This window comes from Vulpes lagopus, chromosome 3 (assembly GCF_018345385.1).
Source record: "Vulpes lagopus strain Blue_001 chromosome 3, ASM1834538v1, whole genome shotgun sequence".
Taxonomy (NCBI): Eukaryota; Metazoa; Chordata; class Mammalia; order Carnivora; family Canidae; genus Vulpes; species Vulpes lagopus.
Genome location: NC_054826.1, coordinates 119,399,904 through 119,417,017, shown reverse-complemented (window position 1 = coordinate 119,417,017; position 17,114 = coordinate 119,399,904). Strand labels below are relative to the sequence as shown.

The 17,114-nt window shown below is 52.7% G+C and overlaps 1 protein-coding gene across 3 annotated transcripts in view; it reads left to right on the top strand.

The window, feature by feature from the left end:
* The window catches only part of SNX29 (sorting nexin 29), a 535,216-nt gene that overhangs the window by 472,392 nt on the left and 45,710 nt on the right, over window positions 1–17,114 (top strand). For 2 of the 3 annotated variants that reach the window (XM_041748281.1, XM_041748280.1), the window contains exon 20: window positions 6,433–6,572. In XM_041748281.1, the coding sequence (XP_041604215.1) occupies window positions 6,433–6,572 (140 nt within the window). Of the gene's footprint in view, window positions 1–6,432; window positions 6,573–6,677; window positions 8,782–17,114 lie in introns of those variants that run through there. The other variant, XM_041748282.1, reaches the window with a different exon arrangement.

The following is a 17,114-nucleotide window of genomic DNA, read 5'->3' as shown; positions in this document are numbered from 1 at the left end:
GGCCTGCCCCAGGTCTCCCCGCCTCTAGGCCTGCCCACCTCCCTCCTCCAGTCTTGCCTCCGAGGGCACCCCTCCCAAGGGCACCCCTCCCGAGGGACCTTCCTTCCGCTACCACCCCGGCCAGCCCAGCTCCCTTTGTCCTGTCCAGCCCACGCTGCTCCCTCCCATAGTGCTTCCCCCGACATATTCACGTCTCCACTTTCTGTCTCCTCCTACGGCCTCGGAGCTCCTTGAGGGCAGGGGCCACCCAGTTACCCCACGTACATCCTTTGAAGACACAACGCAGAGCGGTTAACTTCCTGCTCAGGTCACGCCCAGTGCAGATGGGGTGGCTTCCTTGCAAGTGGCTCTACCCTGTCCCACGTGGCCTCCACACTCCCAGAGGAGAGGGTTGCAGGCTCTTTGCCTTTTTCTGGCAAGGTTGGACCTGGACCTGGTTGCCTCCTCTGGCGTCCGCCAGCCTGGCCTGTGGCTCCCGCCTCACCACAGGGATGCTGGGAAGCTTGTCTCCTGTGTTCCCAGGGAGAAGAAATGGGACAGGTGGGACGGGCTCCTCAGAATTGGACATAGAAGGGGATCCCGTGGCCGCAGAATCCTTGTGCTGGGCTCCCTGGGCATCCAATCAATGGTCCAGAATTCTCAAGCCAGTGGACCATGTGTCAGATCAGCTGACTCTGGAGAAGCCGTCTCTCAATGGGGCCTGAGCTGCTCACTGCTCCTGATGAAGCCAGGCCCCTAATGCACTTTATACAGCACCATGATGTTCTTAGGAACTGTGAGTTATAGTCCCCTCGGCCACTGCCGGAAGGGTGGCCCCGGGGAGACAGTGTCAGACGTGGCAGGTTGCCATGGGGCCGAGCGTCTGTTCTAGGAAGCGCCACTCATGGTCTGGTTTACAGCATTCCGTCGTTTTCAGAATTACTCTTTTTGTTTTTGTTTTAAGATTCTTATTTTAAGGAGCAAATATGAGCAAGGAGAAGAATAGAGGCAGAGGGACAAGCAGACTCCTCACTGAGCATGGAGCCTGGCTCCGTATCATGACCTGAGCCAAAATCAAGAGTTGGCTGCTCAGCCAGCTGACCCACCCAGGTGCCCCCTCAGAATTGCTGTTCTGAATTTGATGGCATCTTTATTTTCTTGAGGCTCAAAACAAAATTACCCTCTTCTGGAGGGAAGAAAATACTTGCATCCATACAGCCCTGGTTTCTTTTTCTGAAGCAAGGACTGACCCCCAGCCCTACTGATGGCTCTGGACTCTTAAGTGACAGCATTGTGATGGGAATGCCATGGGAATGACGGCAGGGCCATGGCTGTGAGGGCTTGGGAGCGGCCCCCAGATGGGTCTGGCAGGTTCTGGGAGCTGGGCTCTCATCCACTGCCACCACTTCTTGTGCCACGATTAGGCTGCGGCCTCGGGGGCCCCACCAGTGAACTCAGAAATACCTCCTGGCCCTGTCGGCGCTGGACCCGACCCTGTGGGCAGGCTCCGACAGGACATCCGTCCCCTCCCAGGCACCCTGTGTGACAAGTAGGGTCTCTGAAGGACCCCGTCTTCGTGCACTTACTACCTGCCTTCTGCTTGCTGCCTGAGGCCATTTGGAGGCCAACCTTCTTTCCTCCATCCCACTCCCCTCACAGGTCTTTGTCCTCTCCCATTGGACTTTGCCACAGCCTTCCAACCCTTCTGCCTGGTGGCCTGCCTTTCCTCCCCTGAATTCATGCCCCACAATTATGTGTTTTTGCAGTAAGTGTTTATGGGGCTTCTCATCATCTCTAGGCTCTGGTGGTACAGGGGAGAACAAGACAGATAATGTCCCAGCCTCTCTGGGACTTGGAATTGATTAGGGGAGGTGGGGAAGCAAGAGGCACCTGATGAGCCAGCAAGACCATTCCAGGCAGCAGTGAGGACCATGAAGAAGAGAGAACAGGGCGATGTTAGCTGGTACATCCTGGAGGGCTTCTCGGAGGTGGAGGCACAAGAGCAGAGACCTCCAGGCCAAGGGAATGGTTCAGGAAAGGCCAGAAGGCCCCAGGAGAGTATGCATGTGACATGGGCAGAGAGGGCAGACACGTTGACAGTGTTGGGTGGGTGCTGAGCAGAGGGCAGGGAGGCGGACATTGGCAGGGTGCGCTGTGGCCACAGTGTGCAGGTCCCTGTTAGTCATGCTAAGAGTTTAGACATGCATGTCGGGGGGTGGATAGAGTTCCTGGGGAGCCACTGAAGAATTCTGAGCTCAGACAGAATTTTGAGAGGTCTCTGTGTCCGAGGCTGCCTGTAGCCCGCTTCCCCGGGCAGTGGGACCACGCATCTCCTGCAGCCCCCGCCGCCGGCTTCCTCCCGTGGTCTGGGAGGCTGGGCAGGACGGACTCCGGCTGCCACTCGTCTTGTCTCGCTCAGGTGGCTGAGCCCAGCTCTTGGGGCCTGCCCTCTGCCTCTGTCCTTTGCGTTTGCTCTTCCCTCACCTCGGCACGTCTGTTCCCTGCCCACGGGCCCCTGTGTTTCCTCCCCGAGATGCTGAAGCAGTACTTTCAGGAGCGACTTCCTCTGATTGAAACCCTCTCTCCGTTCCTCACGTGAACTTCCTCCAAGCCTCCCTGAGCACCTGTGGATCACAGCCCCGTAGCACTTGCCCCCCTCCCCGGCCTCGACACTCCCCCCAACCCCCGCCCCCGCGCCGTCCACATAGAAACACCTTGAGGGAAACATCCTGGTGGAGCGTCCACGAATCATCCTCTATCGCAGCCTGGCAGACGGCGTTGGTCACCAAGGGCTTAGCCTGGGTTATCATGAATGAGGTAGGCTCCTTCCTCATCCCCGTTTTACGGATGAGAAGCCTGAGGCTCCCCGTGGTCTAGCCACCTGACGGTAGAGCTGGTAAATGGCAACGCAGGTCGCTCCGCCTGCCTGAGGGAATGTCGTCAGGTGCGATCATCCCACGGTGTGATCTCGGATGGTTTTAAGGGGCCCAAGGAGGCCAGGCAGGGATAGAACCAAGGGGACAGCCTGGGAGGGTGGTGGCACTGTGCTTGTAGCTAATGAGGGCGGGGCTGCACAGTTTTCAAGGGAGGCCAGGAATCTGCATTTTATACACAAATATCCTGGTTTTAGTGTTAGGCCATACAAGCCACTAGCACCTCATGGCAGAAAAGGTAGGACCATCCTCACCAGTAGATGGGAACCCAGCTGATCCCCGACAGGGGAGTCCGTTTCGGACAGCATTGTGTTCAGTCCACTGAAGCCATCAGCTTCCTCCCGGAACGTGCAACAGCCCCTTTTTCAAAAAATTCCAGAAGCAGCAGGCACATTTGAAAACTGAAATGTTTAAACACGGACTGTGTAGAACACCAGCAATTCCTGATTCACGTCGTTAGAGGTACTAATGGTATTGCGGTTAAACAGGAGAATGTTCTTCATGTTTTAGGAAGCATGCCGAAGCACCCCGCGGTGAAACGTTGTGATGACTATAATTTCCTCTAAAACACCTCAGCAAAAAGGTAGCAGTGATGAAGCAAATACAGAAAAGGGTTAAGGCTTATTAGATAAAGGGTTATGGGGGTTTGTGATAGGCTTTGCTCTGCTGTTTGCCGTACTTTGAAGTTTCTGTAACAAAGGATGAAATGACAGGCATAGGGAGCCATGCAGTCTTCCACAGGTAGTTCCGAGATCTTGCCTGCCCCACTGCAATCTGTGCGGGGACTCGGGGTGTTGGTGCCTCCAAACCTGAGACCCGAGGGGAGCGATGTCCCGGGCAGGGGTCTCTTCCCATGGTCAGCGGCTGCTGGAGCTGACCCCCAAGTGGAATTTCTGGTTTGGGGCAGCCTGTGGTGTGGAGGATCGTAGCTCTCTCTCCAGTAAGTTGGAGAGTGACTCCTGGATGGAGGGCAGCTCTGACTCTGCCCGGGCTGAAGTCCTGGGACCCTGCTCGCCCGCCTCCTGATGCTGAGCCTGGAGGCCTGGTCCTTCCCGTTCCTGAGCTTCCGATGGGTGGTAAGCAGGCCAGGCGAGGAGAGCGCAGAGCGCAGAGCATGAGTAAAGATTCCACAAATACCTCGGCTTATTCTGAACAAGCTCCGCCAAAACCTGCCCCCATGTCAGCTTCAGATTGCCGCCGCGCTGGGTTTTCTCAGGGGCAGGCCGGGCTTCCAGGCACCAGTCTCTGGAGGGATGAGTCCTTTGAAGGACAGGGGATTCTTCTAGGGTGATGACCCCTCTGCCCCGTCACAGCTGTCCCCAGGACTGGGGTGAGAGCAGGCTCTGAGACCAGTGGAAAGTGTTTTTGACACCTGGGTGGCATGCTCCCACCACTCCCTGGGATCCTGGTGCCCTCCTGCAGGTGGCCTGAGGAGCCATCTCCCGCCCCTGCTTGTTGCTGCAGAGTGTGCCCAGTATCCCTGCTGCACAGACGGGGAGACCTGCGTGTGCCCCTCTGGGGCCCATGGGCTCCTTCGTGGTCCATCTGCAGCCCCAGGCGGGCCTCGCAGGGTTGTGTGCCGATCCAAACTCAGGCCTCACGAGCTCCATTTGGCACTGACCTGGCACTTTAACCACCTTCGAAGGACGAACGTCTCACTGCTCGGGGCCACAAGGCAGCAGCTGGTGTTCGGACCAGGGATGCGGTGCAAGCGGCTCCCGCTCGTGCTGAGGACCTGATGCTCTCCCCACCCAGCGCCCCCATCCCAGGCTGTGGGAGACCCAAGGCCCCGCCTGGAGCTGGAGCGGCCCATCAGCGTGCAGTGCTCCCTCCCTCTGGAGGGAGGGTTGCGATGGGGTGGCTCCTGCAGGGGTGGCTCTGGACAAGAAGACCTTGCTGTGACCTGGAGAGGGCCTGGGGGTGGCGGCTTGCCAGCCCCCGCAGCTCAGTGACCCTTCCTCCCACCTGGTGCTCCGGGAGGGCTGCCAGATGCAATAAAAGGTGAAATTTGAATTTCAGATAAATGATGAATAATTTCCTAGTTCAAGTGTATCCCAAATACCGCATGGGAAGGTTTCATTGTGTGGTGCGTAGTCGAATACGGAGACATTATTGACTCATGAATTATTGAATATTGAGTTATGAATACTGAGAAATTACGCATTGTTTATCTGAAATTCACATATCACCCAGCATCCTGTATTTTTATTTGCTAAATTGGGCGACATTGAAAGAACCTCCCTGCCGTATTCCGGTCCTTGGCTGCTGGGCTTTGTGGGGACTCTTGTCCTGAGCGCAGGGTGGGCTCTGGGTGCAGCGGTGTTCAGCGGACTGTCGCTGAGCCCCTCCTGGGGTCGGCTCTGTGCTGGCCCGGGGCAGGGAGGAGTGCCCCGCTCCCCCTATGGGACCTTGTGCCTGCTCAGGCTCCCCAGACCCCCTCCATGCCGCCACTTGCTCATCTGTCATGTGCTATTAGTCAGAGTCCATCATCTCCTCTCGTGTTCTTGTGAGGATGGATGACTCCATTCCTCCGCCTGCCCTCTCTCTACTCTTCCCTCACCCAACGTGGTTCTCAGAGTTTCCCATGCCCCCCATCCCCGCCCATGCTGGCCAGGGCCCCCCATGCAGATGTGTATGAGCACAATGGGCTGCAGGATCTGTGGGGACCCCTTATTTCAACATGATTAAGGGTGTCGACACGGAGACAGCAGGCCATCACACAGGTCCATGTTCTGTGCCCACCAGGCACCCTTGGGAGGCCTGCACTGCTGTTGAGGGCCAAGCAGACACAGGGGTGGAGCAGTGAGCGGGCGGGGGGGTAGGGTAAGTGTGAGTGCGGAGGGACAGAAGCACCGGAGCCTGGAGAGGGTGGAGACCGCATGGACCCGAGGTGCTGTGCCCTCCGTGGGAACCGTGCTGCCCCTGCCGCGGCCACCTGCTGCCAACATATCCTAGTTATTTAAGAGAAGGTGTTATTTGTTTATCACTGAAACCTTTCTTAAATAGTGAGGACTGACTCATATCTTGGAAAATTCCTATGTTAGCAGATTAAGCACCATCTCTGGAAGGTAGCATTTAGTGTGATTCATAATTAGACGCTGAGCTGTGTGGCCACTGGGTTTATTGGTGTGTCCCATGCCGCCTGCAACCTCCACCAGCGACCCAGCAGCGAGCATATGTGTTCGCTGTTCAATCCCCAGACCCCGTCGCTGCACTTGGCACATTGTAGATGCTCCATGCAGAATTGCCACAGTGGCTGAGACTTCGTTCATTCATGGGAAAGCACTGTGGGTGGTTTTAGGGACCCACTGTGCCCCTCTTAGTAAGAACATCATGAGCATCCTCCCTGCTACTCAGAGTGACTGCAACGGAAAGCCTCAGGCACCATTTGCACGTGGTGATCACTCAGTACCCTTTAGCTGTCTGCCTGGCGATGATTGATTACTGTATCTTCTGTGGGTGGTTTTGGGTCAGGCAAGGAGCGCACACCTGAGCACCCCCCGTGTGTCTGTTTCCCCAGGATGCCAAGTTTGTGGAGGAGCGGAGGAAGCAGCTCCAGAACTACCTGCGCAGCGTCATGAACAAGGTCATCCAGGTGGCTCCCGAGTTTGCCGCCAGCCCCAAGAAGGAGACCCTCGTGCAGCTGATGCCCTTCTTTGTGTAAGTACTGCTCACAAGGGCCGTCTGCCCCGCACTTCCTCCGTCCCCTCCTCCGAGGTTGGCCCGCGACATGTGTGTATGTGTCCCCGACATGCTGGGGCCCAGGTGTTCCGGAGCTGGAGCCGCGACGCTGCTGACTTCTGAAAGGGCTTCGAGACCGCAAGTCTGCAGATGAGCGTTGTTGAGCTGAGATTTGCAAATAAGCGCAGGCCCATGTGGTTTTCTACTTCATACCTTCTGATCACAGGAGAGCTTAATATTCCCTGCAGCTCGCAGAATGTTCCAGAACCAAATGGGTCCATCACTGTTGCTTCAGCGGGTAATGGACGCAAGGAAAAATCCTCCGACTCCCGCTGCTCCTGACTGAAGTAACATAAATATGAAAATACTTTAAGTGTGAGCTAACTTAAAATTAGGTATCAATTTCTTACTCTTGAATGTCATAAAAGTGAAAAGAAAATGAAAGGCGTTTGTTGACATGTCAAGCACTTACAAAATCATTACAATTCAAAACTGTCAACACAATGGATGTGGCTGTTTTTCTGAAACTGGAGCTTTGCTCACATTGGCATGTGGCACGTTCTTTCTGTTTGCCCCGTGCGGGTGGCGCCTGTGTGTCTCCATGCTGACTCCCTGCCGCCCCTTCTCCGGTCACATTGCCGGGGAACATTTGTGCAGCACCTTGGGGCAGGTGGTCGTCACTTGGTGTCACTACTCAATCACTGATGAGTCTGCTCTGTTCTATATAGTCTGTTATTAGCCTGACCCATTTATAGCCTGAAATCGGGACTGAGGTGATGGAGCAGCAGTTGGTTTTTTGTAGAGCTTTCAGATGCTATAGAACATAATTATATCACTTCTAGAACATTAGCATCGTGTGAAAACACAAGAAGTACACTCTCATATGGCAAACATGTGGATCCCCAAAAATGGGATTGGGACTCGTTAATTGAGAAGCATTGGTCTGGGTCTGCGTGATGTGTTGGGGCAAAATAGGAGTTTCTTTTCAGTCTAGTTCTCAAAGACGGTACCCTGAGGGTTTGGGGGACTGTCCTCATTAACAGCGGTGCTCTAGCTTCAGACACAGAGCTTACTCCGCTTGTGTCTGGTGGGGAGGGTGCCTTTGGGTCACACATTTCTGGGTTGAACTTCCAACCAGCCAGCCACTGGCTGGACTGCCCCTCTAACTGCTGCCAGCTTGCATCTGTTTTTCTGATTGTTTCAGGGCTTTTGTGAGAAGACAAAGTCTGTTTTTGGCCTCGGGTAAAAGGCACCTTTTTTCCCAAATGCTCCAGATGGAAAACTGCACTTTTCTTTCATTCCCTTGTGATGCCAGGGCCTCGGCTCCGCTGTTTCACAAGTGCTGTAAGAGTTCACGGGGCGGGGGACTTCCCGTTCCCTGAAAGGCAGACCTCTGGCTGTCACGCGTGTTGGAAATTAACCTGTCACTGGGTCCTGTGAGTTTGAGCTAAATTTTCTGATCAAAACCAAGTTAGAGAGTCGGTCCTAAGACCATGAGGCTAAGCAAGGCTGCCTGCCTGAGTCTGAGAAGGAGGAAGGACTGCTCACAGGCAGGCTGGTGTCGTTCCCGCTGGGTCCGGGCAGCCCAGGGGTCTCTGGCTGAGTAAACATCGGCCTGCGGGATGGTTGGTGGAAATGGTGCATCCACTGAGCATCTCAGTGTGTGCGGTGAGCTCGGCCAGGCTGGTTGCCATTCATCAGAGCTGAGGGAGAAACCTTTTGTGCCTGATTAGCATGGAGAACGTAGGGTTTGATGCCACAGGCTTAAAAAAAAAAACAAAGAATTTCAGTAAGAGTCTGTGGCAGATGACAGACTATTGACACCAAACTTCTGAGTAAGCACTAGTCTAGACCCCGGTTGGGATTAAACCACTCTCCCCTTTGGCTTTCCTCGCAGTCCAAATTATGCTGCTGCCCTGTCCTCTTCTGTCTTTGAGTGAGGTGGGACTCCAGGTCAGAGTTTGCAGATGGTTCATTCTGGGGCCCAGTGTGTCGCTGCTGGTGAATCTCCACGTGGTATTTCCTAGTTGCGTGTGCCCACAGGAAACAGCGTGCCTGGCCTTCAGCTCAGAAGCTCATCCTGAAAAATTTCTAGTTTAAAAAAAAAAAAAATCTTTCTTGGCTAAGGAAATAAACTTCACAAAGCATAATTATTCCTATAAACCTTGACAGATTTCCTCAGTTCTTTCTTTTTTTTTTTTCCTCTTCCTTTCCCCCCCCCCTCAGTTCTTTCAAATGCTGATTCAGGATTCTAAAAACCCCTTTTAGCTACTGGCCAGGAGTGGATGTATTCACTAAGGATGGCACTGCCTGGTCCCTTCCATTTGTTGAGTACTTGGTACAGGCACTGGCTGAGTGTTTCTCCTTCCTGAGAACCTATTAGGTGGAACCTTAGAAAGTTGCCAGTAAAATGGCAATTTCATAAGGTTCTCCTCAAAGCTGCCGAGGAGGGTGAGGCCCAGAGAGGTTACCTGCTGACCCCAGGTTTACCCAGCCAGCATGTGGTGAGGCTGTTTGGTGCCATATCCCGTGTTTCAGGACAAACCTGCAGCCTGTGGATTGAGCCTGCCTCTCTGCCCTGTTTTATTTGACCAGTCCGATGGGGTCTTGTTATTTATTTATCTTAATTGAAATGATGGCAACATCAAAATATTAGTGTCCAAAAAAAAAAAAAGTCAAGTATCAGAATGGGTCATGTCCTGTTACAGACTGAACACTGTGTCCTCCCAAAATTTATGTGTGGAAGCCCTGACCCTGATCTGATGGTATTTGGAAATAGGGCTTTGGGGAAGTCATTAGGTTTAGAGGAAGTTACAAGGGTGATGTAATGGGATTAGTGCCCTTATAAGAAGAGGGGAAGAGGCACCAGAGTTCTCCTTCTCTGTCTCTCTGTCTCTCTTTCTCTCTGTCTCTCTCTCTCTGCCATGTGAGTACACAGTGAAACTCAGCCATCTACAAGCCAAGAAGGGAGCCTTCACCTGGAACCAAATCTGCCAGCACTGTGATCTTGGACTTTTAGCCTCCAGAGCCAGAGTGGGAAATAAATGTCTGTTGCCTAAGCCACCCAGTCACTGGTGTTCTGTGGCAGCAGTGGGGGCCGATGAGCACCCATCCCCTCCCACTCAGCCACACTTGGCTGCCGTCGGACAGCACTGCCCTGCCCTCACTGGGACCCCCGACTCCTGTGGTCTTCTGGACTCTGAGCGAGCTTTCCCAGCCATTTGCAGTTGGCGTCTGGCTGTTTTCTCACACACTCCCCTGCATTACCTGTGTGGCCCCCACTAGAAGCTTGAGTTTGCTGCGTCTCACCCACCGCTCAGATGGCTTCTCCATATAGGCGGGATGGGACACCAGACTCTTCTATGAGCTGGCCCACTGTTGAACTTCCTAAAGGTGGTGCCTGCCAGCCTGGGGCAGGAGAGGGAAGGTGGGCAGGGGAAATCAAAGCAAGTGGGTAGAATTTGCTCATTTTCTTTCATCCATCTTCCTTAAAACCTTGGGGCTTCTGCAGCCTGGAATCCATATCCAATAGGACCTGCTTTTGCATGCACATTTCTGTCTTGTTTTTTTTTTTTTCTCTCTCTCTCTCAATGTGTCAGTATTTCACTCTGTTTTGCAAGGGGCACCATGACTTCCAGGCATTCTGCACACCTGCACAACCTGAGAGTCGAAGAATCAGCTGATTGAATTCATTCTCCCAATCTCCCCGCCTCCCACTGCCTTCGTTGGTAATGCCCGCAGCCATCCGAGTTTGACAGCAGGACAGTAGGACGCAGGCCATTTCTTCTCCATTTTGAACTCTGCACGTCAGGTGGGGACTTAGTATGTCCCCAAAATTGGGAGCCGATGAAGAGTGCTCCCCAACAGCCTCCTCCTTGGGAGCCCAATGTTCGCATCCTCCCAGCATTTCAGGGAAAGGTGGGTGCCAAGACGTGGCGCGGGGCAGATGTTAGCAGACCCTGGGGGGTGAGGGGTGTCAGGTGCTCTTTTGAAAGCGTGTTAATGAGAGAGGCTTGGCATCTAAGAATTCATTCCGCGGAACTGGACCACAAGTCGGTGAAGGCTTCAATGATTTGTTGTGCTGTCATTTAGCACATTATTAAAATGTTTTCTACGCCGTAATTCATCCTTGGGAAATACATCGTGTTCTGCTGTTCTTGAAGGGGAGAGGAAGTTATGGGGGCAGGGGCTGGGGTAATGTAGGTCACAGCACAAATTCCCCACTGAATTTGCAGCAGAAGATGGGGCACTTGGCGGGATGAGCACTGGGTGTTATGCTATATGTTGGCAAATTGAATTCCAATAAAAAAATTTTTTAAAATAAATAAAATGGAAAGACAAGATACAAAACAAACAAACAAAAAGATGTGGTCGATGTTTGCACTGCCCCTCCACCCCCATCTGCTGCTGCATTTACTCTTAAAGCTGCTGGATGTATTTTTTGCTGAAATTAGAGGTGCCGTGTTCTCCCTGTGGGCAGAGGTTTAGCTCAGGGATGATTTGCCCCCAGCCTGTGCACCAGGGAGAACCCGCGTCCTAAGTTGAGAGCTTTCACTTTGCAAGTTGCCGCTAACAGAAATCACTTAGCTCCTTCCTGGGGACTTTTAACTCACACTGCGTTCGCGGACTAACCCCAACCTTCCAAGCTCAAGAGTCCTCAGCATGGTCCGGGTGCCAGAAAGGAGTACAGACCCTATTCGAGAAATCTCTAACGTGTGGCCAGACTCAGCAGACTGGCTAGGTGTGGACAGCGCTTTAAAAAGTAAAATATAAATGTGAGTGACCAATGATGAGATGAGCATGCCCCAGCTTGGTGCCTTTCTGACCACCCTTGTCTTGCATCTCCCTTCGGCTTGCTTCACTGATATACATCAGCTACCAGGCCCTCAAAGGCAGGTGAGTTTGAGATCCCTGGTAGCCAAATAGAAAGGATGGGGAATTTGGAATCCGCGATACTCCCCAGCTCTACCACTGAGGAGGAAGGTGACCCTTCCTCCAGGCAAGGATTTGGCCTCTGTGTCTCGTGTTATAAAGTGTAAAAGGGGAAGAGTAGCAGTACCAGGGCCACTGATCAGTTAGGGTATTAAATGAGGATAGGTGAGAGAGCCCAGCACAGTGTCTTCTCTGTGATGGCTGCTGTTAATCATGAGACTCGTGAGAAAGAGGAGAGAATCCTTATGAAAACCCCATGGACAGTTCTCTTTTTGTCTCTTCATTCAGCCAAACATCCATCTGTCCCTACGAGTGAAAAACTAGAGGCCCAGAAAATTTAAGTGATTTGCCCAGAGTTGTTCTGAATTATTCCTAAAGCCAGCGTCTCCATCCCTCCTTCTCCTGCTGGGGACTCGCGCGCTCCGGACAGTGACTCTGGGCCTGCCCTGGGGAACCTGCTGATGTGTCGCTTGCCTGGGGAGATGATCATTAAATGCCACCTAATCACCTCCAGCCCAGCCAAGTGACTTCCGGGGCTGCTGTTAAGAGATGTGGAGGAGGTGCTGGCCCTCCAGATCCTCCAGAGCTCCGGCCCAAACAGATGGGAATGGGTCCCTCTGTTTGAAAGTGACAGGGGCACCAGCTACTCTTCTCTACTACTGAGATGGCCTCTCTGTCCTGCAGACATCCCACCACTCAGTAATCGTGTTCCACCTGCCATCTCTTTCTGTCTAGTGGGGAGCGGGGAGAGGTCACTTTCACAGGAGAAGGAGAAGAGGGAGCAGGGAGAGGATGGTACAGCATTAACAGGTTCCAGAAGAAGTGGGAGATGCTGGGATACTTCTAGGACAGACACTCTGCTTGAGTGGATGCATAGAACGTCCCCCTCAATGAATGCTTGCAGTCAGCAAACATTTTCATCCAGTCACTGAAACAGAGTACCTACTAAGTACTCACTCAGTAAGCACTGGGGTTATAGTAGAGAGCAAAACAGAAGACAGATTAAGAAAATAAAAAGAAAGAAACCTCTGCCTTTATGGAGTAGGTTAAAAAAAAAAGATAAATATACATGCTGCCAAATATGATCTTTGAAGAAAGTTAATGCAGTGTCAGAGGCTGGAGTCACACGGCGGTGTTTTCCATCAGATGATCAGGACCTCACCGGCTTCTCTGAGGGATGATCTTGCAAACTTCTGGGGGAAGGGTGTGCAGTTAGAGGGAAGAGTAAGTGCAAAGGTCCTGGGGCAGGAGGAGAGCTGGTGTGTCAGATTAAGGCCAGAGTGGCCAGAACAGAGAGTACAAGGGAGTGAGGCTGGAGAGCTCACCTAGAGCCAGATCCTATGAGGCCTGGGGGTGGAAGGGGGCAGGGAGGGAGGGGCATAACAGGGACTTTGGGCTTTATTCTAAAAGAGTTGGGAAGCCATTGAATGGTTTGGAGCAGGAGGGTGATAATGACCTAGTTTGCATTTTTAAAACTTCACTCTGGATGTGGGATAGAGAGTGAAATTGGAGAGGGGCGGGTGGGGAGGCTTTCAGAGGCTCCAGGTAGGAGTTGGCATCTTGGCCAAGGTGATGAGAAGGGCAGGAGAGGAGTGACTGACCCCCGATGTGTTTGAGGGCTGACTGTGCGGCATGAGGGTACTTTATAATATGCCCAGCATCCTGCCAGGCCAGGCGGAGATGGAGATGCCCCAAGTCAGTACACATTTATTGAGCACCGACTCTGTGCAGGCCCCTGGGCTGGTAGAGAGGTTGTCAGGAGTATTACCCAGATGACTGAGACTTGGACCTGGTCTTGGGGGCCAGCATGTGTGTGGGACATGATATTATAAGGCCACATGTCATTCATCCACTCATTCATTCATTCATTCATTCATTCATTCATTCATTCATTCAGAGCTTGCAGAGTGCCTCATTATGTGTCACTGCTGAGTTTGTATCCCAGCTCTGCAACTGATGGTCTGCATGGGCTTGAGCAAGTCACAAGCTCTCCCGGGCCTCAGTGTCTTCACCTGTACAGTGGAGGTGTTAGTGGCATCTACCTCATGGGGGGGCCTGAGGGTTCTGTGAGGGCCTATATGTTAGGCCCTTAGAATAGCGCCTCGCCCATAGTAAGCATGTACGGGTGTAACTATTTTTACCAGCAGAAAGGAAGCACGGGGGAAGAAGAGTCTGGGGAGCAGACGTTTTGGAGGAAGTGATAAACTTAAGGTATTAAAAAAAAAAAAATGAAACCCTACAGAAAGATAGGAGATTAAGAAGGAAATGTCACTCTACTGAGTATTGTGCCCTCACCACCCCCCGACCCCCATGATCACTGTCAAGCTGCTTATGTAATCCTATAGAAATCATTAATACTTATGTAAGTCAAAGCCAGACTCGACCGTGTTCTGTAGTTTGCCTTTTTCATTGACTAAAGCTGGCTAGTTCCTGGTGAAAGCCACACAGTATCCACTGCAATGTCTGTTTCATAACCTATTCTATCTACCCTTGCTCTCTTGGAACATTTAAGAGGCTTCCAGATTTTTCTCCATCAAACAGTGTTGCCAGGAATGTTGCAGTAGGTATACATTTTGACACCTAGGTCCGTAGGATTGATTTTTAGAAGCCCTTCTGGCTCAGAGGGCAGGTGCATTTAAAAATATTGATAGATGTCACTAAATCCCACCCTCTTATGGCAATTCGATATGCAGAGTTTTGATAGGCAGAAAAGATGTTCTTTTTACTGTAGCCAAAGAACAGGGGGTTGGCCCCTGTGGTCAGGATGTCCTAGAAAGCAAGGCTGGGACCTGGGGTAGAACGTCTTGAGGGAGCTTCTGTCCTGGTCTCCAAAAGGGATGCCTGTGCAGGCCTTTGGGCTCAGGTCAGCTTTAGGAGGATCATGCTGGCAGCCTGCGGGTAGCGGGGGGCAGTGGAAGCAGGGGAAGAGTGGATCGGTGAGGAATGGCAGGGTGCTTTCACGGTAACCCAGAGAAACAGTGCAGCCGGCCTGAACTGGATGATGCCAAGTGTTTCAGGATGAATGTCTGGGCAACTGATGGCCAAGGGGACAGAAGAGAAGCTGGTTTGGGAGCAGACAAGGTGAAAACAAAGCATTAGGTTTAGAAACTGGACTCCGTTTGGTCCTGAAGGGGAGTTGGGAGCCAGGAAGAGAAAGGGATGAGCGTCTCCAAGGATTGCACTTTCTGAGCTTCACATCAGCTAGAAATTCCTTCCTGGCATTTCTCAGGAAACATATATATTCCAATCTCAAGAAAAATCCGTCAGGAAATCGGGAGAAAGTATTGCAGTTCTCTTCTGGAAATTAAAGTGCGGCAATCAGCATTCGTGGTTTGAAGGAATCCATGCAGGCTGAGGAGGCAAAAGGAAAAGCAGGGAGAGCTGACACGAGGAGGTGGTTAAGGTCGACATTTCTAGGAACCAAGGCAGGAACTGGTAGGAGAGAAGTGGTCATGGTCTAATTAGTCAGGCTTGCTTTTAGCTGCCGCCACACTTTAAGTGTGTGTTCGTGGCTCCGTCTGCTGCAAACAATGAGTCATTTCTGCAAATAAAATAAATACTAATAAGCTTGTGTGCGTAGTACTTGATGTGAATGGTATTCCCAGAAGTAAGTTTTGGAAGCACAGTAAGTGATTTCGACCCACAACTCTGTGTGGTGCTGCTGACCTTGGTAGGGACCCGCTGCATTATCACAGGAGCAGCCCCGGGAGTGCGTGCCAGTGTTGGCCAGTGTTGGGGTGCTCACTCGAGGCTGCAGTTCTCCATAAATATCCCCAAACTCACCGTTTCTTATTTAGGGAAACAAATCTTTTTAGATTTCCACAGTAATAAATAGTACAAAGCACGTTAAGAGTATGGGAAGAACAAGTTGTGATTTGGGAAATTGCCAAGAATGCCCCGGGAATCCTGCTTCTCTGGCTCTCCAACCCCAGCAAGTCCTCTCTTGCAGGAATCAGGGAACGCTCCTTGGGATGCAGTCTGCTGACACACACTTGGCACTGGTGCCCACGGATGTGGGGAAGGGTGCACAGCAAAACGGGAGAGCAGAGGAGGGGACCGCGAAGGATGAATGAACGTGGGGGACAGGGGCAGGCCCTGCGGAGCCAGCGAAGCAACAAGAGGGGGAGGCAGGAAACTCGGACAAAGGTGGGGTCAGGGTCCTGAGGATGGGGTGTTTCCCAAAGAAGCCTCCCTCTGCACCCAGGAGCTGCAAAATTAGCACCCCGGCCCAGAGCAGTAAGAATAGCAAGCCATCCTCTTTGTCGGCTGCCAAGTTGGCGAAGGACCCACGGAGCAGGTGGCGCGGTACAACCGTGGTGGCATCTCCATCACCCTCGTCGGGGAGAGCGCTGTGAACAAGTCATCCAGGGCAGCGACAGGGAACCGGCGCCCTCACCAGCCCCAGCCCTCCTGTCACGCCTCTGGGTGGGGACGGGACTCAGTTCCGCAGCCCTGCTTAGACGTGTGGCACCTCCGACAGGTGGCCTCTCTCTGGGAGCTGGGAGCTGGAACCGGTGGCTGCCTGAGGCTGAGGAGGACCCTTGGCAGCTGTCCTGCCCGAGGGAGAAGCGCTTTACATTTGCAGAGCACTTGACATAGTTCACAGCCTCCGCCTGGAAATTCAGTGCTGCAGCCCCTCTTCTGGAACCATGCCCTTTGCTTCTAGAATAACCTAGACACTGGCCATTTGGGCTCACGGAGCCTTTGGCCCCTTTCTGATGTGTCCAAACAAAGCCCCAGCGCAGTGGGGGTGAAGTGCTAACGTGTCACCCCAAGTTCACAGGGACCACAACCAGGCTTGTATGGAGGAGAACTTCTCCCACTGCAGCCTTTGTCACTGTTCTTCACCTCCACACCTGACCCCGTTATTATTGGGGGAAGGGGCAGTGTGCCACCTTGGGAAGTAAATGCCAGGGCGGGGGGGGGGGTCCCCTCCTGTGATCGCTCAGCATCTTGCTTGTTGATGGCACCTTCCCCCCCCCCCATCACAGAGCAGAAGGAACGTCCCCAAGTTTACCCCTGTCAACTGGGGGATGGTGGCAAACCCAGATGCCCGTAGGCCCAGGCAGGTCATTTAAGTGAGTAACGTGTGTAAGTGTGAGTGGCGATACCAATAGAAACATGAGAGAAGGGACGACTGTGGCTGCTCTGCATGAAACCCCTTGAGGCAAATTTTACTTGTGAACAAGAGCTGTTTCTCAGACTTAATAAGGGAAAATACCAGACTTCCTTTTCAACCCTGTGTGAGTAAGGTGTGACCTCAGGGAGGGGTGTGGATCCTGGCTGAGAGGGTGGGCAGCTACTCTCCCCAGTGGGTTATTAGTATGCGGATCTGCAGGTGGCCAGATCTTCGAATTCTCCAGATGGTAGAAACCCTTATCTCCTTATAAACTCTGATTTTAAAATTAGCTGTCAACTCACTTGTGTGGGGGGCGGGGTGGGGTGTACGTGCAGGCCACTATATGTATCAGAAGGCTTCCAGGGCAGACAGGACCTGCATTAGATGCACCTGTTCAGCACATGAAGAAATGCAGGGGGGCAGGGGGTAGTAACCCCTTTGATCCCAGGGGACACTGACCACCAGATACT